A 19645-nucleotide genomic window follows, 5' to 3' on the forward strand; every position below is an offset into this window, starting at 1 on the left:
TGACTACCTGCACCTACCTGTTAATACATTAACGTACATGCGCGTCCGTCAAGTTCCTCAGTCTTCCTTAAACGTGACCCAGGCCTCTCAAAAAGCTGGTTGTGTTGTGGACAAAAAGTACCAATTGACTTACTGCCCAGTGCGACTCAGTTCTGAGCTCAAGTGTTTGCACTTGGAATGAAACTATCAAATTGCTTTCCACTGTCTGTGTTTCCACAGAAGCTTAAATTGAAAAGGTAGCGTCTGTTACAGCAGATGATGATAAATTAGTATTTTCTTCATTTATTTGAAAGATACTTTGAAGGAAGTAATGAATAAAAATTTATCTGCAGGCTTCACAAAAAATGGGAAACATGTCATCGAAGCCCACTGCAGTCGGTAAATTATCAGTTTAATATTCATTGTAATATCAGCATCATTATGTGCTGCAACAAGCTCTGATAAGATGTGTCAAATGTTGGAGAAAGTCATATTTGTCTGTCCGACCAAATAAATGAGATGTTCTGGGTGATTCAGGAGCTCATTTCTTTTGTAGTTTCAGTGAGAAATAGCATTCATAAACACTCACTATTAATGTCACTTTACAGATTGATATCATTTGTTTATGTGACCACAAACCTTCCTCTCATTCTCACCTTCCACGTCTTCTACCAAGCTTACAGGCTTTTCAAATTAAACTGAGACTTTGCATTTCAAGATTGTCGCATTACAGACACAAAAAGTCAAAATCCATGTTTTTCTGCTTTCTTTCTAAACTTCTTTTGGACAAGCGTAATCTTTTTGTAGTTCTGTTAGAGGACATACCGTCCATTTTTGGAACACTTGAGGGTGAAGATAGTTTCTAGAACTCTTTTCTCAAGCACCAAACCCAGGGTAGAGTTTGTGAGGATGTCTGCCTTGAGGCCGAGTTTTCAAACATTCAAATGAAAGGCAGTGAAAGGAGCTGGTGCTTCCTGGATGCCTCCAAAGTGAGGTGTTTTGGGCACGCCCAACTACGAGGAGATCCCAGAAAACACCAGGACACGATGGAGAGATTATGTTGGCTAACTTGGGATGTTGACGCCAGAGTAGGGAAGGCAGCTGGTGTCCTGCGACGTCTCCAACCTGTTTGGAACTCGACCTCCCTGAATGTTAGGGTCAAGATCAGACTATTGAACTCTATCGTCTTCACTACTGCACTCTACGCTAGTGAAACCTGGCGCTCAACAAGTGCAATTATTCAACACCTGAACGTGCTTCAACAACGTGACCTGCGGCGAATCCTGAGAATTTCCTACCGGGACCGAATAACAAACGAGGAGGTCCTACGAAGAGCAGGCACCCGCCCATTAGCCGATGTTGTCGCAGAAAGGCGCTTCCGCTTTGCGGGCCATATTTTACGCCTACCCCCTCATCGCCCAGCTAAGATTGCCATGACATGGCGTCCACGCACTGGCAAGCGAAAGCAAGGCCGACCAAAAACCACATGGCGTCGAACATTCATGGACGATCTGAGAACTGTCGACATTGCCTGGGACGAAGCTGAAGCAGTCGCTGCTGACCGACATCGATGGAGATCACTAGCTGCCCGATGCGCCGCCCGGCGTAGGAGGAACTAAGTGCTAAATAAGACTTGGGATAATCGAAACAGGAGGTCCAAACAGGAGGTCCCCGCCTTTGGACCTCCCTTTCCAAAGGCAGGAACCCTACTGATGAAAAATGGTTCCATTTCCATATAAAGAGGAAGACTTGAACCAACCACAGCATATCCCTCAACATCGGTCAGCTCAGTGTTGTTCTTCTTGGGACAAGAGGATGATGGGAAGGTTGGGTTGGGGTTATGGGAGGGTTAATGTGATGTATGTTACCTGGAGGAACGAGGGTCCCTCAACATAATACGTAACGCAGTAACATTTATGGTCTTCGAGGTGAAATTTGCAACAGCATAAGAGCTTTACCTAAAGAAGACAGACATAAATAACCTCACAAGGACACACTAAAGCACAGCTAAAGACATAATACGATAAAACACAGGTCTCTGGGAACACGGACACGCTGCTTTTCTGTCTGCAGCTAAAGAGAAAGGTGCTGATGATTTCACAGGAAATCCAGCTGCTGTTATCTCAGAACACAGGCTGTATTTCCACAGGCCTGCTGAACGATGTAGCTACACTCAGAAGGGGAAAAACATTACATATCCATCACAGAGAAATGGACCTTTTCAAAATCAGGCTAAAAGGCATTTAAAGCTCCTCTTGATGCGGATTGAGCAATCAGATTTCAGTCCCTCTTGAATTCATCTTGGATGCATTTGCACTTGTCCTTTGAGACCACGTACCTCCCCGGTCCAACCATGATTTAGCATAGATGGGATATTTAAGGTTTGCAGTGTAGATGATCCATCGGCAGGCAAATACCTGTAGGAAATATCCACAATTATTCAAGTAGTACATTTAAATAAACTGGCCAGGAGTTATAATAAGTATTCAAGTCAGATCATTTCCAACTGAATTATTTCTGTAACATATGAGCTGAAATAGCAGAAACAGCCCTCTGAGGCCTGCATCTTTGCACTGACTGTTGCATGTTCATAAAGAAATAGGACCAAAAACCTTAACGAGTTAGTTTCATATGGGAGCTGTTGCTTCCACTCACCTCCACAGAGCCGTCAGCCTCACAGCGTTTGTGCCGACGAGGCAGCAGAGCTCTCGCAGCAGTGAAGGAGATGCTGCCTGACTATTTTTTTTAGCGTTCTCGGTGAACTGACACCATCTTGACTTTTTAAACATCATCTCGCAAAACCAAAAACATGAAACCTCCTCGTTCTCAGCTTTCTTCTTGAACTCTCACGTTGTGAAGAGCTGCTTTTAGTGCTACTCTCGTGGGCTTTAACACTCAGAAGGACGGCGAGGCGGCCGTTTTTCCCCGTACACTGACGAAGCGAGCGGGATGAGTGCTGACAGAATCAACTCGACCTGCAGTCAGTCTGGGAGTCACAGCGGCCTGGATGGACGGAGGTCATGACGTTGCTGTTAAGAACAGAGCTCCCTTAAGTACAGTGACGCCCTGGATTGCGAGCATCCGCATCCTTCGTGTTCAAATGAAATTGGAAAAAGTGTTTGTGTGCTTCGTTGTAGTGCAGGTGCAGATGTGAGCATCGCTGCTGGCTGCAGTGGACGGGTTTTCTTTGTGTTTGTTCTTTGTGTGCCTTCCTGATGCCTGTTAGTCTGTAAACTGAATGTAAAGGACACTGTGGTGCAGAAATAGAGACGGATAACGAGCCTGATGTCACGGCAGAGTACCATCCACATCAGGGACTGAATGTCAACAACACTCCGAGGCTTCATCTTCATCAGCTCTGCGACGTCAAGCAGACAAAGATCGAAGATTGATGATATCCTCTGCTTTTCATTTCAACCTGAAGAGGGTTTCCTTGTTTCGCAAAGCTGATTCTCGTTACACACACACACTGCTCACAGAGTGGGCAAACACACTGGACAGCGTCATCTTTGTGTAATAGTGGCAAACTTCACAATAACTGAGGAACACGTGTGACTGAGCCCGGCTTGACCTGTGCTGAGTAAAGTAACGTGCACGCTGAGCACTCCGGTTCAGCCTCTCCGTGGATCAGCCCCCGCGCTACACCTTTGATCTGAAGCGAAACACAGCGTCGTCAGTCTGCCTTCTTGAGTCGACCGCCGATGTTCTTTCTTCTTCAGTGTGGAGATGTTCACTGGTATTAATTTCAAACTAAATATTGTCTCTGTTCTTCAGTCCGCCTTGAGCTTTAAGTCGTCTTTGCTCTTCAAAGCTTCCCTCAAAAACTTTTCTTTTTTCTTTTGGAAGGATTGAAAGAGAGTCGATAAGAAGCCGACCCCAGCTGTTTCACTCGGTTTTCCATTTGTATCTCCATCATATTGGAACAACAACTCAATTTTGTGCTTTGACGGGAATCTTTTTCCCCTCCACCTCTAGAGTCCTGGGTGGATGTCCCACACGGAGGTCCATCCACACGAGTCTTTTACATTAACGTGGTGTTAAAAGCATCCTGTCTCGAGTGTAATGGCCCTGCTTCCCACTGCTCCCACCACCCATTAATGTTTGCTGTCAGGGATATTAAACCCATAGAGAGAGAAGGAGAGAGTCTGCGAGGCAGTGGAGCGAAATATAAACCAGCGAACTCCCTAATCCCCGCTGCACCGGACCACTCGCATCCCCCGAGCTCTGCTGCTGGCTTCAGATATAAAGCAGGAGCATTTCTAACAACTCAGCACGCTGGATTGTCAGCATCCATCCATCCATCCATCCACGTTTAATTAGTTATCACAGTCCAAGCTGAGAACTTCCTGTCCAGAGCCTCCGCCTCCATCGGTGTCATCCAGGCATAATCTCACATGTGCTGCATCACCCCCAAGCATCTCCTCTCACGCCTGAAGAAACCATTTCAGTTTCTGAAATCGAAGCCTGCAAAAATACTTATTTTCAGCAAATAGGGGAGAATTTTTGTTCTTTTCCAGTGACAGATTAATCAACTTCACGGTAATGAAGCAAATGTCATCCAGCACAACAGTGTGGCTCTTCGGTGTTTTAAATAGTCCTGTGGCACAGAGGAATAACAGATATAAGGCTCTGACACACACACACACACACACACACACACACACACACACACACACACACACACACACACACACACACACACACACACACACACACACAGAGGCTTGTTAGTAGGAAATATGCAATTAGCTCTTGGGCGCTGCATTATGTAATGACACCCACATTTATTTCTAATACTATATAATAAAAGTACCCCAGTAGTGCATTTCAGGGAGGAGAGCAGCTTCTCGTTCAGCAACATTCAGAAACACAACACAAAGTTAACGGCCAAAAATAAACAACCGTCTTTACCTAGAAGCTTCGTCACTCGATATTTAGCAGAGTAACCTTGATTGTGTTTCACAGCTTCCATGTATATCTGCTCTCCCGATCGATACGTCATTAGCACCTTGTAAGGTCGAGGTGCTGCTGGTGGATTTTAACAAATAGTTGGACGGCCGCTGTGGAGGGAAAGATGCTGCTATTCCAACTCCACGCTGTCTTCATTCTCTCTGAGCCTTCAGGCTCTTATTGTTGTTTCTCTGTCTGAATATTTATCGGCAGCATTTTTGATCTGCGGCCAAAGAAACCCTCCCAAAAAACTGCAGTACTTCTTACTAATACGTCCAGCACTGCAGACTCTTTGTGTGGAAAGTTAACCACGCCTGTTATATCTGTTGGCTGTGCAGGATCTCTTGGTTTTCTTGATAATGGTTTAATTTGTCTCTTCAGTAAAATCAGTTCACGGCAGGCGTTTTTAAACCCGGAGAAGACGGTTTAATCTGTGCCGACGTGGCGTCTTTGGGAGGCGACCCGTCAGCCGGAGAAAAAGCCTAGCCGTAATCCTAACGATCTTTGGCTGCCGAGCGGCTTCTGTAATTAGCCTGCCAACCTCACAGCGCCACTGAGGGTGGGGCTTATAATCTAAAGCAAACTTGGAAGGGTTTGTGCTTGGTAATAACACGCCGGTGTCAAACCTGCAAATAAAAACTGAATGTTTGTCGTTTTTCTTAACGAGTCGGAGAGTGGCTCTAAAAGTTATTTGTTCAAAGGGTCAGAGGACTCTTCACTGACGTGCGTTAAATATAAATGTTGCTCTGCATGATGGAAAGTGAAGACAGATTCAAACACAATCTTTCAACAACACAAGATTTATGTGCTGGCTCCTCGGTACAGAACTGGCTGCAGGCTGTTGATACAATATTTATTTATTTGGTTATTTATTCTTCTTAACTGGTCTCCACTGGATGTTGGTAGACCTGCTCAGAGGTGTGGGCCAATTCAAACTCAGGCGAGTTACCTCTAAGACCGCTCGGAGTTGCGTGATTTGTTCAGTTTTAATTTGACTGCCTTTAAAAAGTGTAACAGATAATATATAGCTGATACAATGTAACATCATTATGCAAAAATTAACCTTTAAATAATAACCGCATGAGATTAAAATGAATAAACAGTGATTAGCTGAGCACATGGATGTCACATTTGATTGGGGTAATCTTGATGGTTTACCGAGGTCGAGCTCATTCTCTTCTTGCAGCTGACTGAGAACGTTTCTAAAATATAAAGAAAAAACTTCAGTAAAGTCTGAAAAGTTTTCTCTGTGGAGTTTTACGAACCTGTGGAAAAAAGAAAGATGATTCAGTAATGAGTAAAACTGCTCTCACGTGATTTGTTTAGCGGGTCTGTGCAGAAACGGTTAAACACTGATAACCAAGCAGAAGTGATTGTGCTGATCCTGGGTATCAGAAACCAGCTGCTGTCAAAACCACAGAACACATTTACACTGCAGCCCAACAGACACTCACTTGTTTCCCAGCCTGTTATATCTAGCTTTTCTCTCTCTTGACATGTTTCCCATCTGACTTTGTGCTTTCAACTGCTGAATAAAAGCAGAAGCACCGCTCTAGGAGTGATGCAAAAAGATGCAAGCAATCCATACAGCAGTCAGCTGTAGAGCAACTCCACAAAACTTACACAAACTAAAAACTACCAAACTGCCAGCTGCTGTGACCATCCTGCAACTTTAGCCTGTCAACATCCAACATGGGCTGAAGCTAAACGGTCACGGGGGGGTTGGGGGTTTCTTCCAGGAGTGGAAGGACTCCCTTTTACCAGGTTCAGGGACAACAGGGGGCTATGAGATCTTAAGGATATGTTGGGTTCTGGTTATTCGACCTACATGCTGCCAACGGAGAGAGGTCATTATTCTGGTTACAGTGACATAAAGATCTATCTGTTCTTATCTTATTCAAGACCTTGTGTGTCAAAGAGGTTAAAAAGTCTTGTGATGCATGACTGTGTATCCCCGTTGGGTCATTGGACACTGATGATGATTAGCAGCAAGCTCAGCAGTCAGATTATCCTAACTTGTATGTCGTACTGTGTGTTGGCTGCTCTAAAGTCGTGGTGAAAGGGTTAAGCCTGCAGGTGTGTGTGTGTTTCAAACCTGGAGTTGAGGTTAGCACAGTACAACTGTTCCCTTTGAATGCAGTTCTGATCTGATGCTTTTGGATGTCAGTCAGTATTTCAGTTTGTTACGTGCAGCGGATGCTTCCTGCAGCGTCTGCCTTCGTTCCTCAGACAGACGAAGTGATCAAAAGTCCTGACCTGTGTGATGTCACGTATGAGACGAAGGAGAAAAAAGGCTAACTGTCTAAAGTCAAGAGGACGCTTTGTTTACAGCCACAGTTCTCCCCGGGCCTCGTGTCTGTATGATTTCCTCAGCGTGTCGTCTGCCTCTCTGCTCTCAGTCGCGCTGAGCTTCTCGCACATTTGTGTAGCTGTCAGTCATGTGAGTCAGCCTTCATCATCGTCATCCCCCTGTACCGTCCCCCCGGGCCGACTGCTGCGGCGCGATGGGTCGAGGTCACGATGTAACCTCATCAGACAGCTCAGCGAGAGGGATGAGACGGAGCGAGCAGGCGGAGGCTCGTGCGTCGCTGCTAAACCGTCCTGACCTTCCAGGAAATATTCACAATCAAAACAGTGTCGCTTTCCCCCCCTGAGTATCCAAAAAATGGCGACATCAGTCTGTCACCGTTTTGGGCCCGTGGCCCGAAATATCTTGACTGACATGATGGCAGGTCTCTTGATAGTCATCGATCCCTAAACTGCCAGCTGAGTCAGTTCGTGATGGGACACGAGCGCCATCGGACTCGTTTTTGACCACGACACAAATGAACATTCAGACGGTGGAAATATGAGCTATAGCCACAAGTTTACCACAGGTATATAAAATGCGTAGCCACACAGTCCGCCTGTACTAACGTTTGTAAAAGAGCAGGTCGTTCTAAGGCAGCGGTCCCCAACCCCCGGGCCACGGGGCTGCGAGAGTTGAGGCTCTGGTGTGAAATTTATGGTTTTCAGGCTTTTTATCGTGAACTCTGTTTCCCTGGGTCTTTCCCATGTTGTAGTTGTGCGCCTTATTTTGAAAGAAATATTTACGCATTACCATAGCAACCAGAGAGCATTAAGGGGCAGAGAGGAGGATGTTACTCTGAATGTTGTTGGCACATTTCAGGAGGACGCTGCTAATAAAGTTGCACAGTTACACAGTAAATTCACGTTTATTATTATATTTACAGAATACCACAGTTTTTGTCTTGGTCGTATCATTTTATTTTGTTGTGTTTATCCTGCTGGTCTAAAGAGTATGGAAGCCCGTTTCCGCCACTAAATAAAAACAAATTTCGAGAAAAGTTTCTCAAAATTTCGAATTAGCTCTGCCAATCAAAAATCTACGTGAATGAAGCATATGGCGCAGAGGAGCGCGCACTCAAAAACGGATCCCAACAAATTGGCGCTTTCGCGAGTACGTTTGCTGATAGTAACACCGTGTGATTCAGCTAATAACACGGGGGTTTCATCATTTGTGAAGCCAGGCTGAAAACACTCAGCAATCTGTGCATTCACGACTGGATGTAATACTGGCAGCTTAGCTGTTGTAGCTGAGGGCTTCAGCTTCCGGGTAACAAGGAAATGACGTCATTCACGTAGATTACTGATTGGCAGTGCTAACTCGAGTTACTTTTCTCAAATTTTTGAGTTAATAAGTCGAAATTTTGAGTTAATAAATCGAAATTTCGAGTTAATATGTCGAAATTTTGAAAAAGTAACTCGAAATTTCGAGAAAAGAACTCGAAATTTTGAGTTATGGATCCTTTTTTTTTTTAGTGGTGTAAACAGGCTTCCATAAAAGAGCCTACCGAGGGGCGGGGCACTTAAACAGCTTTAATCTGATTGCCGTTTGACGTCAAGAATAGAAAAAACTGAGCTTTTAATTACACTGGACTCATTATCCACAATGTTACGATATGATCACCCTCCATCCGAGCATCTGTGAGACGGGAAATATTTTAAGTGACCGAAAGAAAGAAAAATCCAACTCTGTTTGATTTTCTTAGGAGGGTTAAACACAGCAGCTTCGTGCAGGTTTTAAACACTTAAAGACGCCATCATGGATCTGTGTTTTTAAGGCTTAGTATCAGTGTTCCTGTGTTGTGGTGAGGCACACTTTGCCGACGACACTGTTCCAGCGATCTACAGTTAGTGCCAAGATGTGCAGCAAACTGCCAAAAACAGGAAGAAGATGGCTTCTGGCAGCCAGACAGAAAAAAGAAACCCCAAAAATAGCTTTCACAAATGTTTTATGAGTAAAGAAACATAGAAAAGCCAATTATTTGGTCTCAAGGATGCTGAGAAACTTTAATGGTGGAATGTGAGTGTGGTTTATAAAACCCTCCCGAACGCAGCTTGAATTTTGAAACTCCTCTCTGATTGGTTAGACTCGCAGCCTCCATGTTGTTCAGCTGTCCATTCTCGCCGTGAGTTAAAAGCATAAATTTATTACATCTGAACGGCAGCCAAACTCACCTAAGACGGCTCTTAAAAAATAGCGAGATTGATGTAAGAAATATTCTGGATAATGCAATTATATGAACGGTGCACGGCGAGTCCGTCGGGAATAACAAGGTCAGCATGTTCTGCCAGTTCTTATATCGTGAATTAATTCCACTCCATACATTTTTATTCTCTTATTTTCTTCTCAGCCTTTGCTTCATCGTGTTTCTGCAAGCTCCCCTCTTCACCCACACTCGTCATTAAAAGCTACAATATACATGTTTTTACCTTCATGGTTGACGGGTAATTGTTGTTGATAACCAATTTCTGTGCCCACAGTAGCAGAAAATAAACCAGAGGGCAATGTGGGCTGCATTTTAATGACCGAGCAGGAAGTAAGGACCCAGAGGCAGAATCTAAATAACACCAGCGAGGAAGAACGGAGTTGGATGGGAGGACGGAGGCGATCGAGGCGTCCGTGAGAACGCTCGCACTCTATCCAGGTCCAATAAAGGTTATGGTGACATCTCCACGTGGGAGATGTGAGGTGTGCTATGAGAACAGGTGCTGTGGCCTTTGCTATAGGTTAACCTGACATCATGTACACACACCGACTGGTTTCCATCACTTCACATAGAATCAGTATTGACTTCTCATTCATTATTTGGTTGTAAGTCTTTAAGGTGGGTGGGGTGCAATGAGATGTATGCCACATGAAGGGCAGAACGCCCTGCAGAACGCCGCGTTGTCACATGGCGATCAGCCTCACTCGCTCTGCACATGAATCGTGCAGCTGACTGGTGTATCTGCTCATAGCAGATGTGCACAAATAAAATGTGGGAAAAACACTTCTTTCTAAAAACGTCTGTGCGCGTTAGCTCTGTGGACATGCAGTTCACGAGCTGTTTATCCTCGAGGTTGTTGCTTGTGTGGAGCTTCACGAGTGTGTCAGCGTTTGTTGATCTGGAAGCCGAATGTGGAACCTGTTAGAAAACATCTGTCAGTCCGAGGACAGAGAGCAAAGACGTGACACGAACTGATATTCATGGCCGAACGCTGTGTGGGAATACTCTTGTTTAGTGTGTGTGTGTGTGTGTGTGTGTGTGTGTGTGTGTGTGTGTGTGAGTGAAGTGAATGCACTCAGTGATGTAATATCCCAAACACAGATTCTTCTTCTGACTCCACCAGCTTCCTGGCTGCGTTCCACTGTCTGAATATGGATAATATGGAAAACCTGTTTCAAATGCCTCGTCTCAGGTATTTGTTCCCAAAGTCAGGACTGGACACAGTTTGGTTTTGTTAGAATCTGTCACGAGGTTTGGTCCTGCTCATTAGAGGATGTCTGTAAAATGCTAATGATGAATGAGCGATGGCTCTGTTGTATTCAGGTGTAGCTCGGCGCTATGACAGGAATCCAGCACGCAGAGCCTTTGAACAGCAGGCAGGTTTGGCACCGTTCCCCATTCAGGTGAGCTAGTTTCAGGCATGCTGGCTCATCATCATGCCTGACGGTTAGCCTCTTGGAACGGAGCCACTGGAAATGAAATTACCTGATGTGACACGTGAAAAAGGTCTGAAAAGGCTTCAGGCAGCAGGTGATATCAGTGAATCACCACTGCAGTCAGGTACAGGCTTTTAGAATGCTACATGCAGACATATTAGCATTAGCATAGGTAACATGATAAAAATTTGTGTTTATATCTATTTAAAAATATAATCTTCTGTGCTCTTTGTTGCATTTGATGAGATATGTGATTTTTTTAGCAACATATCTTTTGAATGGCTGAAAAATTAGCTAGCTGTTTACTGCTAGCTGGCTGTTTACTGCTAGCTAGCTCTTGGCTATCCTCTGAAAAGTGCTTTAAAAATGTTTGGTGGTCCCCCCAACTTAGCCAAGAAGGCCATTACACACCAGACTTTTTCGGGCTCGGCCGTTTGCAATGACTGCATAATTATGCTGTAAGATTTTGCGGCATTTTTTAGTTTTTGTTTTTTTTCCCAATATTACTTATTGATCTTGTTCAGAAACATCAGCACCAGCTCTTCATCATTTGATATCGACTTCATTTTTTTTTCAGTGTTTTTTGGAGACGATTTATTTGCAGAAGCTCAACGATTTCTTTTTTTTTTAATTTTTGCATCTCAAAAAAATGTGAACTTCGTGCCATTTTTTGAGGCACGCTTGGTGTGTAATGAAACACGCAACTTTTTGACAGCTGCTTTCCATTGAGGTGTGAACACCTCTGCACTCCCTACAGGAGGCAACTAGACTTGTTCAGGCTGAAGCACCTGGGGAGGGATTCAGTGGCGGATTGCTGGTGTCGTAAGCCACCACGTCTGGTCACTGGTAGGCATTCAGTGGACATCGATGGCTTCAGAGGACAACCCCCACGAGAGGCTGAATACCTCGGACTGAAGAAGCTGATTGGATGAGAGGTGAAACTTAAAGAAGTCCAGTTCTTCTCAGGACTAGTGTGACCTGGACTGAAGACCTACGCAGATAAACACTCAAACCTTTATCAGGATACAGCAGCAGTTTTTCTTCGGCCAACAAACTTTGATATTTGTTACGAAGCATTAATAAAAAGAATAAACCAGGAATGTTCTCATTTCATTTTTCATTCAGTAGCATGATCACATTTTGAGACGTACAGCACGTGTGTGTTCAGTCATACTTCAGACCAGATGTTTCCTTTCGTTCTTTTATTATCTCTGTGAAATATTATTTTTTACTTCATATAATTTCGATCATTAGCTAACGACTCTGTGAGATCGTTGGTTTAAATATGCTGCTTCTAAACATGGAGCCAGAAGGCAGAACAACACCCACACGGCTCTGCAGTCAGACCATATGCTGGCGTGCGGCGCCGTGTGGGCACGCACTCAGATACATCCCTGCCTCCATCAACCTTTCACCTCTGAGACAATACAGGGTTTGCTGTTCAACCATCTCGGGTGGAGCCAAGTGTAAATGTCAGAATTAAGCGTCACTCAGGGAGAATAAAGGTTTATTTTTAAAACTGAATCATGAAGCAATGAGCATTTTGGGTGTTTTACAGTGATTTTACTTCTTCTTCATGATATCGCGTCATTATTTGAGATAACTCCACAGTTCTGTCATGTTTTGGGGGCGTTTGCATTACTAGCAGCTGCCTCTGTGCACGTGTTCCAGCTGGTCCAGGCTGATCTGCAGGACTGAGCTCTGCTCCACTTTGTGCTGTCAGCTGCGAGGCTGGCTGTCATCTGTAGGATGCTGCGTGTTATTAGGATTATCACATGGTGGCAGAGGACCGGCCGAGCTCCGGGGGCTTTGTTAAGTGCAAACCACTCGCTTTCTCAAAAGCCTCTGTTGCTCGACATTTTGGCAGGACGAGCCGTGACAGCGGAGGAGGAAGACGAAGGGGAGGAGGCCGACTTGAACTTTTCAAACGTGCACACCGCAATGACACGGGCGAGAACAAAGGCAGACGAGGCAGCTGTGGTGTCAGTACAGCAGCTGCTCCTCGGAGGCCACACTGCAAGATCTGGCTGCTGAACCTGAAGTGTGATAAAATGCTGCGTCAGCCTCTGAGAAGCGGCGTGTGATTAAATCGGCTTTGGGCGGTCCTTGTTATTAACCCCTCGTCTCTGTGTCTCTGTGTGTCTGCAGGCAGTGGAAACAAATCTGGCCTCCAAAGACAGTCACTGGGTGTTCGTCAACGAGGTAAGTCACACGAGACATTCAGAGCACGTGACACAAACTTTCTCCATCAGTGAACTTCTGATAGCAGGAAGTCCATCGTTCCCGACTTCCTGTGCTGTGAAACAGGGCAGAACCAATGAGACTGAAGCAGGGAATCATGCAAAGCTACTCTAGTAGAGTCCAAGAATAGAAACAAGCTGCCAGCTGTCAATCAATTAGCCTTTTTTCAAGCATCCCTCAATATTTTTTTATTTTTATCGATTACATTTGTTTTGGGTTTTTTCAGTTTTAGAATTTTGTTCTTAGCTTTTCAAATACTTATTTATGCTGTTTTGGCAGCTAGTTTGAAGCTGACTGTAACACATGAACACGCTCATTCATTCCCGATATTGTCAGGATTACTTACTGCCAGCAGATTAGACATGTGACCCTCCCGTCTCCAGACAGCTGACCAGAGCCGGCTACACAACAGCTGGTTAAACCAGTTAGTGTTAGCTGTGAGGCCCTTAAATATCAAACTTTCCCTCTGATAACCAGTTTGAATACATTTCCCCATGATATGAGAGTTTATTCAGTTTCATTCCAACAACGTTAGATAAAACAGCCACGCCCCACCTCAGTATCACTGTCATCGGACAGAAGTGAGCTTCGCTGACTCTTCCACTCATGTTGGACTCCTTTGACAAAGACTTACGGCCTCCTGCAGCCATCTTTTATGCTTTGTGCTGTTCTGGTCTAACTGGGGCAATAGCGACGTCTGTGCTAACCTCTTTAGCTCGTTGCTTTAACCGTTTCTCCCGACACGTCTGCATCGGTTTGGATAAAATCTCAGCTCAATTTAAATGTTGTTCTGAAAAGAACACAAATGAGCTCCTTTAAAGCATCATTTACATCACAGCGCGCCAAAAACTACCGAACTACCAAGCTTGGTTTCCTCTGGAAAAGTTTTCTCGCCATGTCGGCTTTGAGTTTTGATGATGTTGCTTTCATTACGGCTGATTTTGGACCAGAACAGTGGGACGGGCTGCACAGAGAACAAAAAGGCAGATAAGTTAAAGAGCCCCGTCCTGTGTGCTTGTTCTGATGGAAACCATTTATATGTGTGATACAAACACAAGCTGAGTGGGTTTGTTGCCGCCTCTCTCCAGCGGCTGGCTTTTTTTCTCCCCTCTGACGGGGATCGGCGAGCGTGGGCAACTTTCCATGCTGGAAGTAAAATTGAAATGATTGGAGGTGAAAAGAGAAAATGACAGCACCCTCCACCGCAGCTGGGATTGTGTTCAGTCACAAAATACTGACATCTCCAGAGCCGCGACTTCTCCCGACCTGCCCGCTCTTGCCAACTGGTTACAGGTTTATTTTTTTATAGTTTTAAATTATCTTTCCTTTTTAATTGCTCACTCTGCTCTCCCAGTATCAATCTTAAAGCAGCGACCCAGCCAATTAACTGAGCTGACAAGTGTTAACAGCATAAATCAGAGATGGCTGTTGGTGTCGTCTGCTGAAGGCTGAATACAAAAACCTCAGAGCTTTACTTTCAATGCCAGATTCCCTTTCCCCCCATTTTTCAGCTCCCAGCTTGGGAGCCTCCTCATTCACTTCAAATTATCTCCTTTATTTCAAAGTCATCATTCAGCTAATTACTGCATTTTTAATTAACCAGAAGATCGAAACAATGTTCAGATCCTGCAGCGTGTTTGGGCTTTTTGGCACATTAGACTTGTGATCACACGTTTCCTTTGATAAACACGCCCGTGCGTCTCGTCCTTCCACACTGTGTATGTATAATATCCTGTACCCATCAAAGGAAATCATTTAAATCATTCACAATTTTTTATTGCTCATTTTCTCCACTTTGCCACCTCCTCTTCTCCTTCCAATATGCTTTTAATTAGATTAACAGCAAATTATGATGTTTACATAGAAATATTCCTCAAAATATTCCAGTTATCTTCATTAATGTGGGATTTAAACTTCCTATGAAAGGAAGTGGGGAAACTCAGTCTACTGCATGTGTGATTTCTGGAATTCCTAATTATCCAAATTAAATTTTACATTTTTTAAATTATTCATGTTATTTTCACTGCTGGAGAGATCGTGGTAGGCAACAAAAGGCAGGAAAGGTAAGTGGTCCTAAAAAGAAACAGCTGGAGGAACATATGCAGCCAATCAGGTTCATTGGCAGCAGGTTAGTGATTGGATATAAAAGGAGCCTTAGAGAGGCACCGTTTCAGAAGTAAAACTGGGAAGTGGTCTCAGGAAAAAAGTCGTCGGGTCTCAGAGACCTGACGACTTTTTTCCTGAGACCTGAGGATGTCCTAAAATGTACACTTTACTGGTGGGGATTTGGTCCTTCACTTATGTGGTATAGGAGTTTTGTGGGTTTCCAGTTTCATCTCTTAACCGGGCAGCAGTCTAGGAGTCCAGTTGCGCTTCTGAGGATATTTATTTCCATCCACCTCTATCTGCCTTCATGACCATAGGTGGGGGTAGGACCGCAGATTGACCAGCAAGCTTCACTATCACGTCTCTCTCTTCGTCACATCTGACATTCACATATCTATCCATCTATCAGTCGCTCGCTCCGCTCTCCCCTCACTTGTGAACAAGATCCTGAAGTATTTGAACTCCTGCACTTGGAGCAGCAACTCATTCCCGACCTGGAGTTTGCACCCCAGTCTTCTGTGGCTGTGTCACAGTGGGCTTCATGGTGGTGGGCTCTAGTGTAAGCAGAAGTCCACTACCTGATGAAGCGATGACATCCAGAGCATTTTCTTACTTTTTCATGAATGCAAACCACATGAAGCGTGTTGGTGTGAACCTTACAGGTAAAGATGGACCTTTTCCATAGATAAGAGAAGCACCAGCTTCCTTGTTACCATGGTGCCTCCTCCCCCTAATTCCTCCACACAAACATCATGTGAAATCGGCTCTCCAGCCTCCAACCTGCTTCATAAATACTGTTCTGTCCTTGTTCCCCACTTTGCTCTAAAGTTTTAGCAGCCTCTGTGTGTAGTGTGTCACCGAGCTCAGGCAGGTAACAGAGGTAGTTTCAAGTCCTGGTGGTGGCGCAGTGAGATGTCAGATGTCCTGCCAGCAGGTAGACACTGCCGACGAGCTAATTTCCATTTCCTTCCTCTTCCCTTCTTCCTGTCTGCTGTCAGCACCTCCCCGCGTAGTGTTCAGGTACACGGAAAAGACTTTCACCTTCATTGTGTAACGCAGACCCACAAAAACACACCACAACAACAGGTGAACAAAAACTCCAGAGTGATTTTAAACGCAGCGACATGAAGGTTACAGTTCGTTTGAAATGGATTATTAATTATTAACTATTAAAAGGCCTCAGACTAGGTTTTTCAGTTATAAATTCATCCTTTAAGCCGCCAGTTTAAATTAAAATTATTATCATAATACTTCTGGTCAGATTTTACATTTAGATTAAAGAGTTTCCAGAAATCTCCATTCAGATGCTGGCAGACTTTTCCCCTGATTATCTCATCGATGGCAAACGCAGGGCTGAAAATACAAAGTGCAAACCAAGTGTAAGTGAATCAGTCTCCACAGACTGTTTACAGCTGGTCTCTATAGCTAATCTCCCCCTTTATAAAAACTGTACAGGAGTGTTTTTATAACGCTTCTGTTTAAAATGTTCTAAGGCTTAAAGTTATCCATTAAGAGCCATTAGCTGTCTGCTAGACTCCTCAGGTCATTGCAGTCCCTGAACCGGACCTCTGTGGTGCCATCCACCCATCCATCCATCGATCCATCCATCTTCTGAAATTGTCTGCCAGTCTTCACTTGTCTCCCAGTGATGCTGCAGTAAACTTCAAGGGGTACAACCATAACCAAGGATAACCCTGATGGCTGTAGAATAGGCTTGGCCAACTCCAGGCCTCGAGGGCCGGTGTCCTGCAGGTTTTAGATCACGCTGGGTCAGCACACCTGAATCAAATGATTAGTTCCTTACCAGGCCTCTGGAAAACTTGTTGAGGAGGTCATTTAGCCATTTAAATCAGCTGTGATGGACACATCTAAAACCTGCAGGACACCGGCCCTCGAGGCCTGGGTTTGGACACCACTGCTGTCGGACCTCCAGCTCTCCATGTCTGTGTCAGCAACTGAGTATAATCTAAGCTTCTTGTCAGGGTTGGCTGTGTGGCAGGCAGGCAGGAGTGGTGGGCCCAAAATGCAGGACTCAACACGGAAGTCAAACTTAAAGCGCAGCTTTATTGCTGGGACAAAAAGCAAAAAAAGCAAAAGCAAAGCTAGACACACTGACATGAGGCACAACCTTTCACAATAAAACAGGAAACAATTCACAAAGACGTAGACAAAGAAACACAGACTTTACACGGGCAGAACGAAACCAGAATGAACTAAAACCTACTAAAGAATAACCATCATCATCATCATCATCATACCATAGATCAAGAAAATACCCAAAAATACAAAATCAAACCAAGACGTGAGAACTGAAAATACTGGGTCAAACTGACCCAGAACCGTGACACTTCTGCCCAACACACTTTGCACCTGACCCTGATAGCGCCTCCTGCTGGTGCTAAGGATACAGACGGCCACGCCAGCTCTAAGGGCTGCACTTCATAGACGAAGACCGGCCTGGAGGTGGGCTCCCTGAGGCTGGGCTCCACAGTGTAGGCCTGGTAATCCTGACCTGGACAGCATGAGCTGGTCCTTTGATTTTTCTTTGACTTTCTTTCATGGGGGGCACTTAAATCAGTTTGCCTGGGGAGACCCTATTAGGGGCAAAGGCCTCCAACAACATAGCCCCTGCTGTCACTGGTACACACAAACCCCTCCACCACCATAAGGTGGTAATTCATGAAGGAGGTGTTGTTGGTCCCCTTTGAAATGTTTTTATAGCATTAATGTGACACATAAATGAATCACTGAATCTTTAATTGCACTAAGAGACCATCCAAAAGTCTGTGCCTACTATCTTATTTATATTTTAGAACTAATGAGCTGATAACTTCGCACTCCACCCCCTCAAAGATGCAGTGTCTTCTGGCTTCAACAAACTCAGATCCAAAATACCAAATTGAAGGATTCGAAACAGCGACCACGGTCTGCAAACCTGTGGGTGACATCACCGTGCCCAGATCTAGCTTTTCCATGCATGGGTGCACGACTGAGAGACCTGCATTACAATGAACGGTTCCGCAAACACAACCAATAACAATCTGTTTGATGTCACTGATTGGATGGGTGAATTATCAAAAGTCTGTTTGTGCATTTTGAGCAAAGCAAGAAAATCTGCTGGTGCAGAAAACGGCTCCATGAAAAGTTTGTTTTATAGCACTTTAGGTTGTTTCCAGCCCGTAAAGGCTTCTGCATCTGCAGGGTTCAGCTATAAATTTCACTTTTTTTCCCCAGGTACTGCAATCTTTGCCAGAAATCCCTGCTCAAATAACCACACAGTTAGCGTAGTGCTGGGTGGCACTAAAGTACAAAGCGAGGCATGCTGTCAACAGAAGGAGAATGGCCTTTTCACCCTCTGTCTGCTGGCAACACAAACAGCCAGACAACACCACTGATGCCAATTAAAAAGACCTGGAGAGGGACAGAGACTTTGAGAGAGCAGAAGGGAGGAGAGAATCGAGAACAGAGCTGTAGAGGGAGGCAGTGTAACGGTAATGAGAGAAAGAGGTGAAGAGCGATGAGGACAACAATTAACCAGAGGGGGAAAGAGCGGCAGTGAGGGAGGGCTGGCAGTGAGAGGCACAGCAGTGAAGCCAAGCGGTCGGACGGTCGAGTTTGATCCGACGAACATTAATAACTCTGCACAAAGCGTCTGTGATCAGCTAAATAAAAATCCTCACATGTGTCAGAAGAAGCTGAAAGAAGAGTCCCGTGCTTTTTCAGTCATTAGTCGAAGAAAACAGATATAAACTAATCTGCTGACAGAAAACATTTGCAGCTCATCACTCCTGGCTACTATTTTACATTGAGAGCAGTGAGTAAAGATCTCCCTGGAAAACACAGATGGATGACGGGTGGTGGACGGGTGGAAACAGCAGGGCAGCAGCAGCACTGACTAATCAGGTGGAGAACTACTGAACATGAGTCGGTATCAACCTGTATGGTGTAGCTGTTAGTCTCCTACGATCAATCCTACGAGTAGAATTGATTAGAAATTCTAAACTAACAGGCTGAAAGTACAGGCTGTAATTAGGCTCTGTGGTATCTAACAATGAGCTCCAGATTGGTTTGTAAGCTACTGGATGACTTGTGTTGGCAATAAAGGGAAAAAACTGCTCCAAGTTGAGCCAATCAATGCTTTCTACTTGTTTTGGTCAGCTGATACTGACAGACACAAGATACAAGATGAGGAAAGGTTAGGAAATCTCACAGGTTTGTGTTTGCACAGGATCCAAAGTGAGATTAACAGCCAGTTAATCTACTCTATACCTACGTCCGGTCCAGACCACCCACCACTCCTCAAACTTTACCAAGAGGAAGCTAATATATGGCAAAAAATCAGCCTATTGGTGAATTTAAAATATTATTTTATATCATAAG

At 44.6% G+C, this 19645-nt stretch overlaps 1 protein-coding gene across 2 annotated transcripts in view; it reads left to right on the forward strand.

Moving 5' to 3' along the window:
- The window catches only part of LOC146664350 (glutamate receptor ionotropic, delta-1-like), a 612588-nt gene that overhangs the window by 505260 nt on the left and 87683 nt on the right, over positions 1-19645 (forward strand). For both annotated transcript variants that reach the window (XM_085417191.1, XM_085417192.1), the window contains exon 5: positions 13067-13120. In XM_085417191.1, coding sequence (XP_085273317.1) covers positions 13067-13120 — 54 coding nt within the window. The remainder of the gene's footprint in view (positions 1-13066; positions 13121-19645) is intronic.

This window comes from Rhamphochromis longiceps, linkage group LG8 (genome assembly GCF_057381845.1).
Source record: "Rhamphochromis longiceps isolate RC_006_pf linkage group LG8, R_longiceps_female_GT1.1, whole genome shotgun sequence".
Classification (NCBI taxonomy): Eukaryota; Metazoa; Chordata; class Actinopteri; order Cichliformes; family Cichlidae; genus Rhamphochromis; species Rhamphochromis longiceps.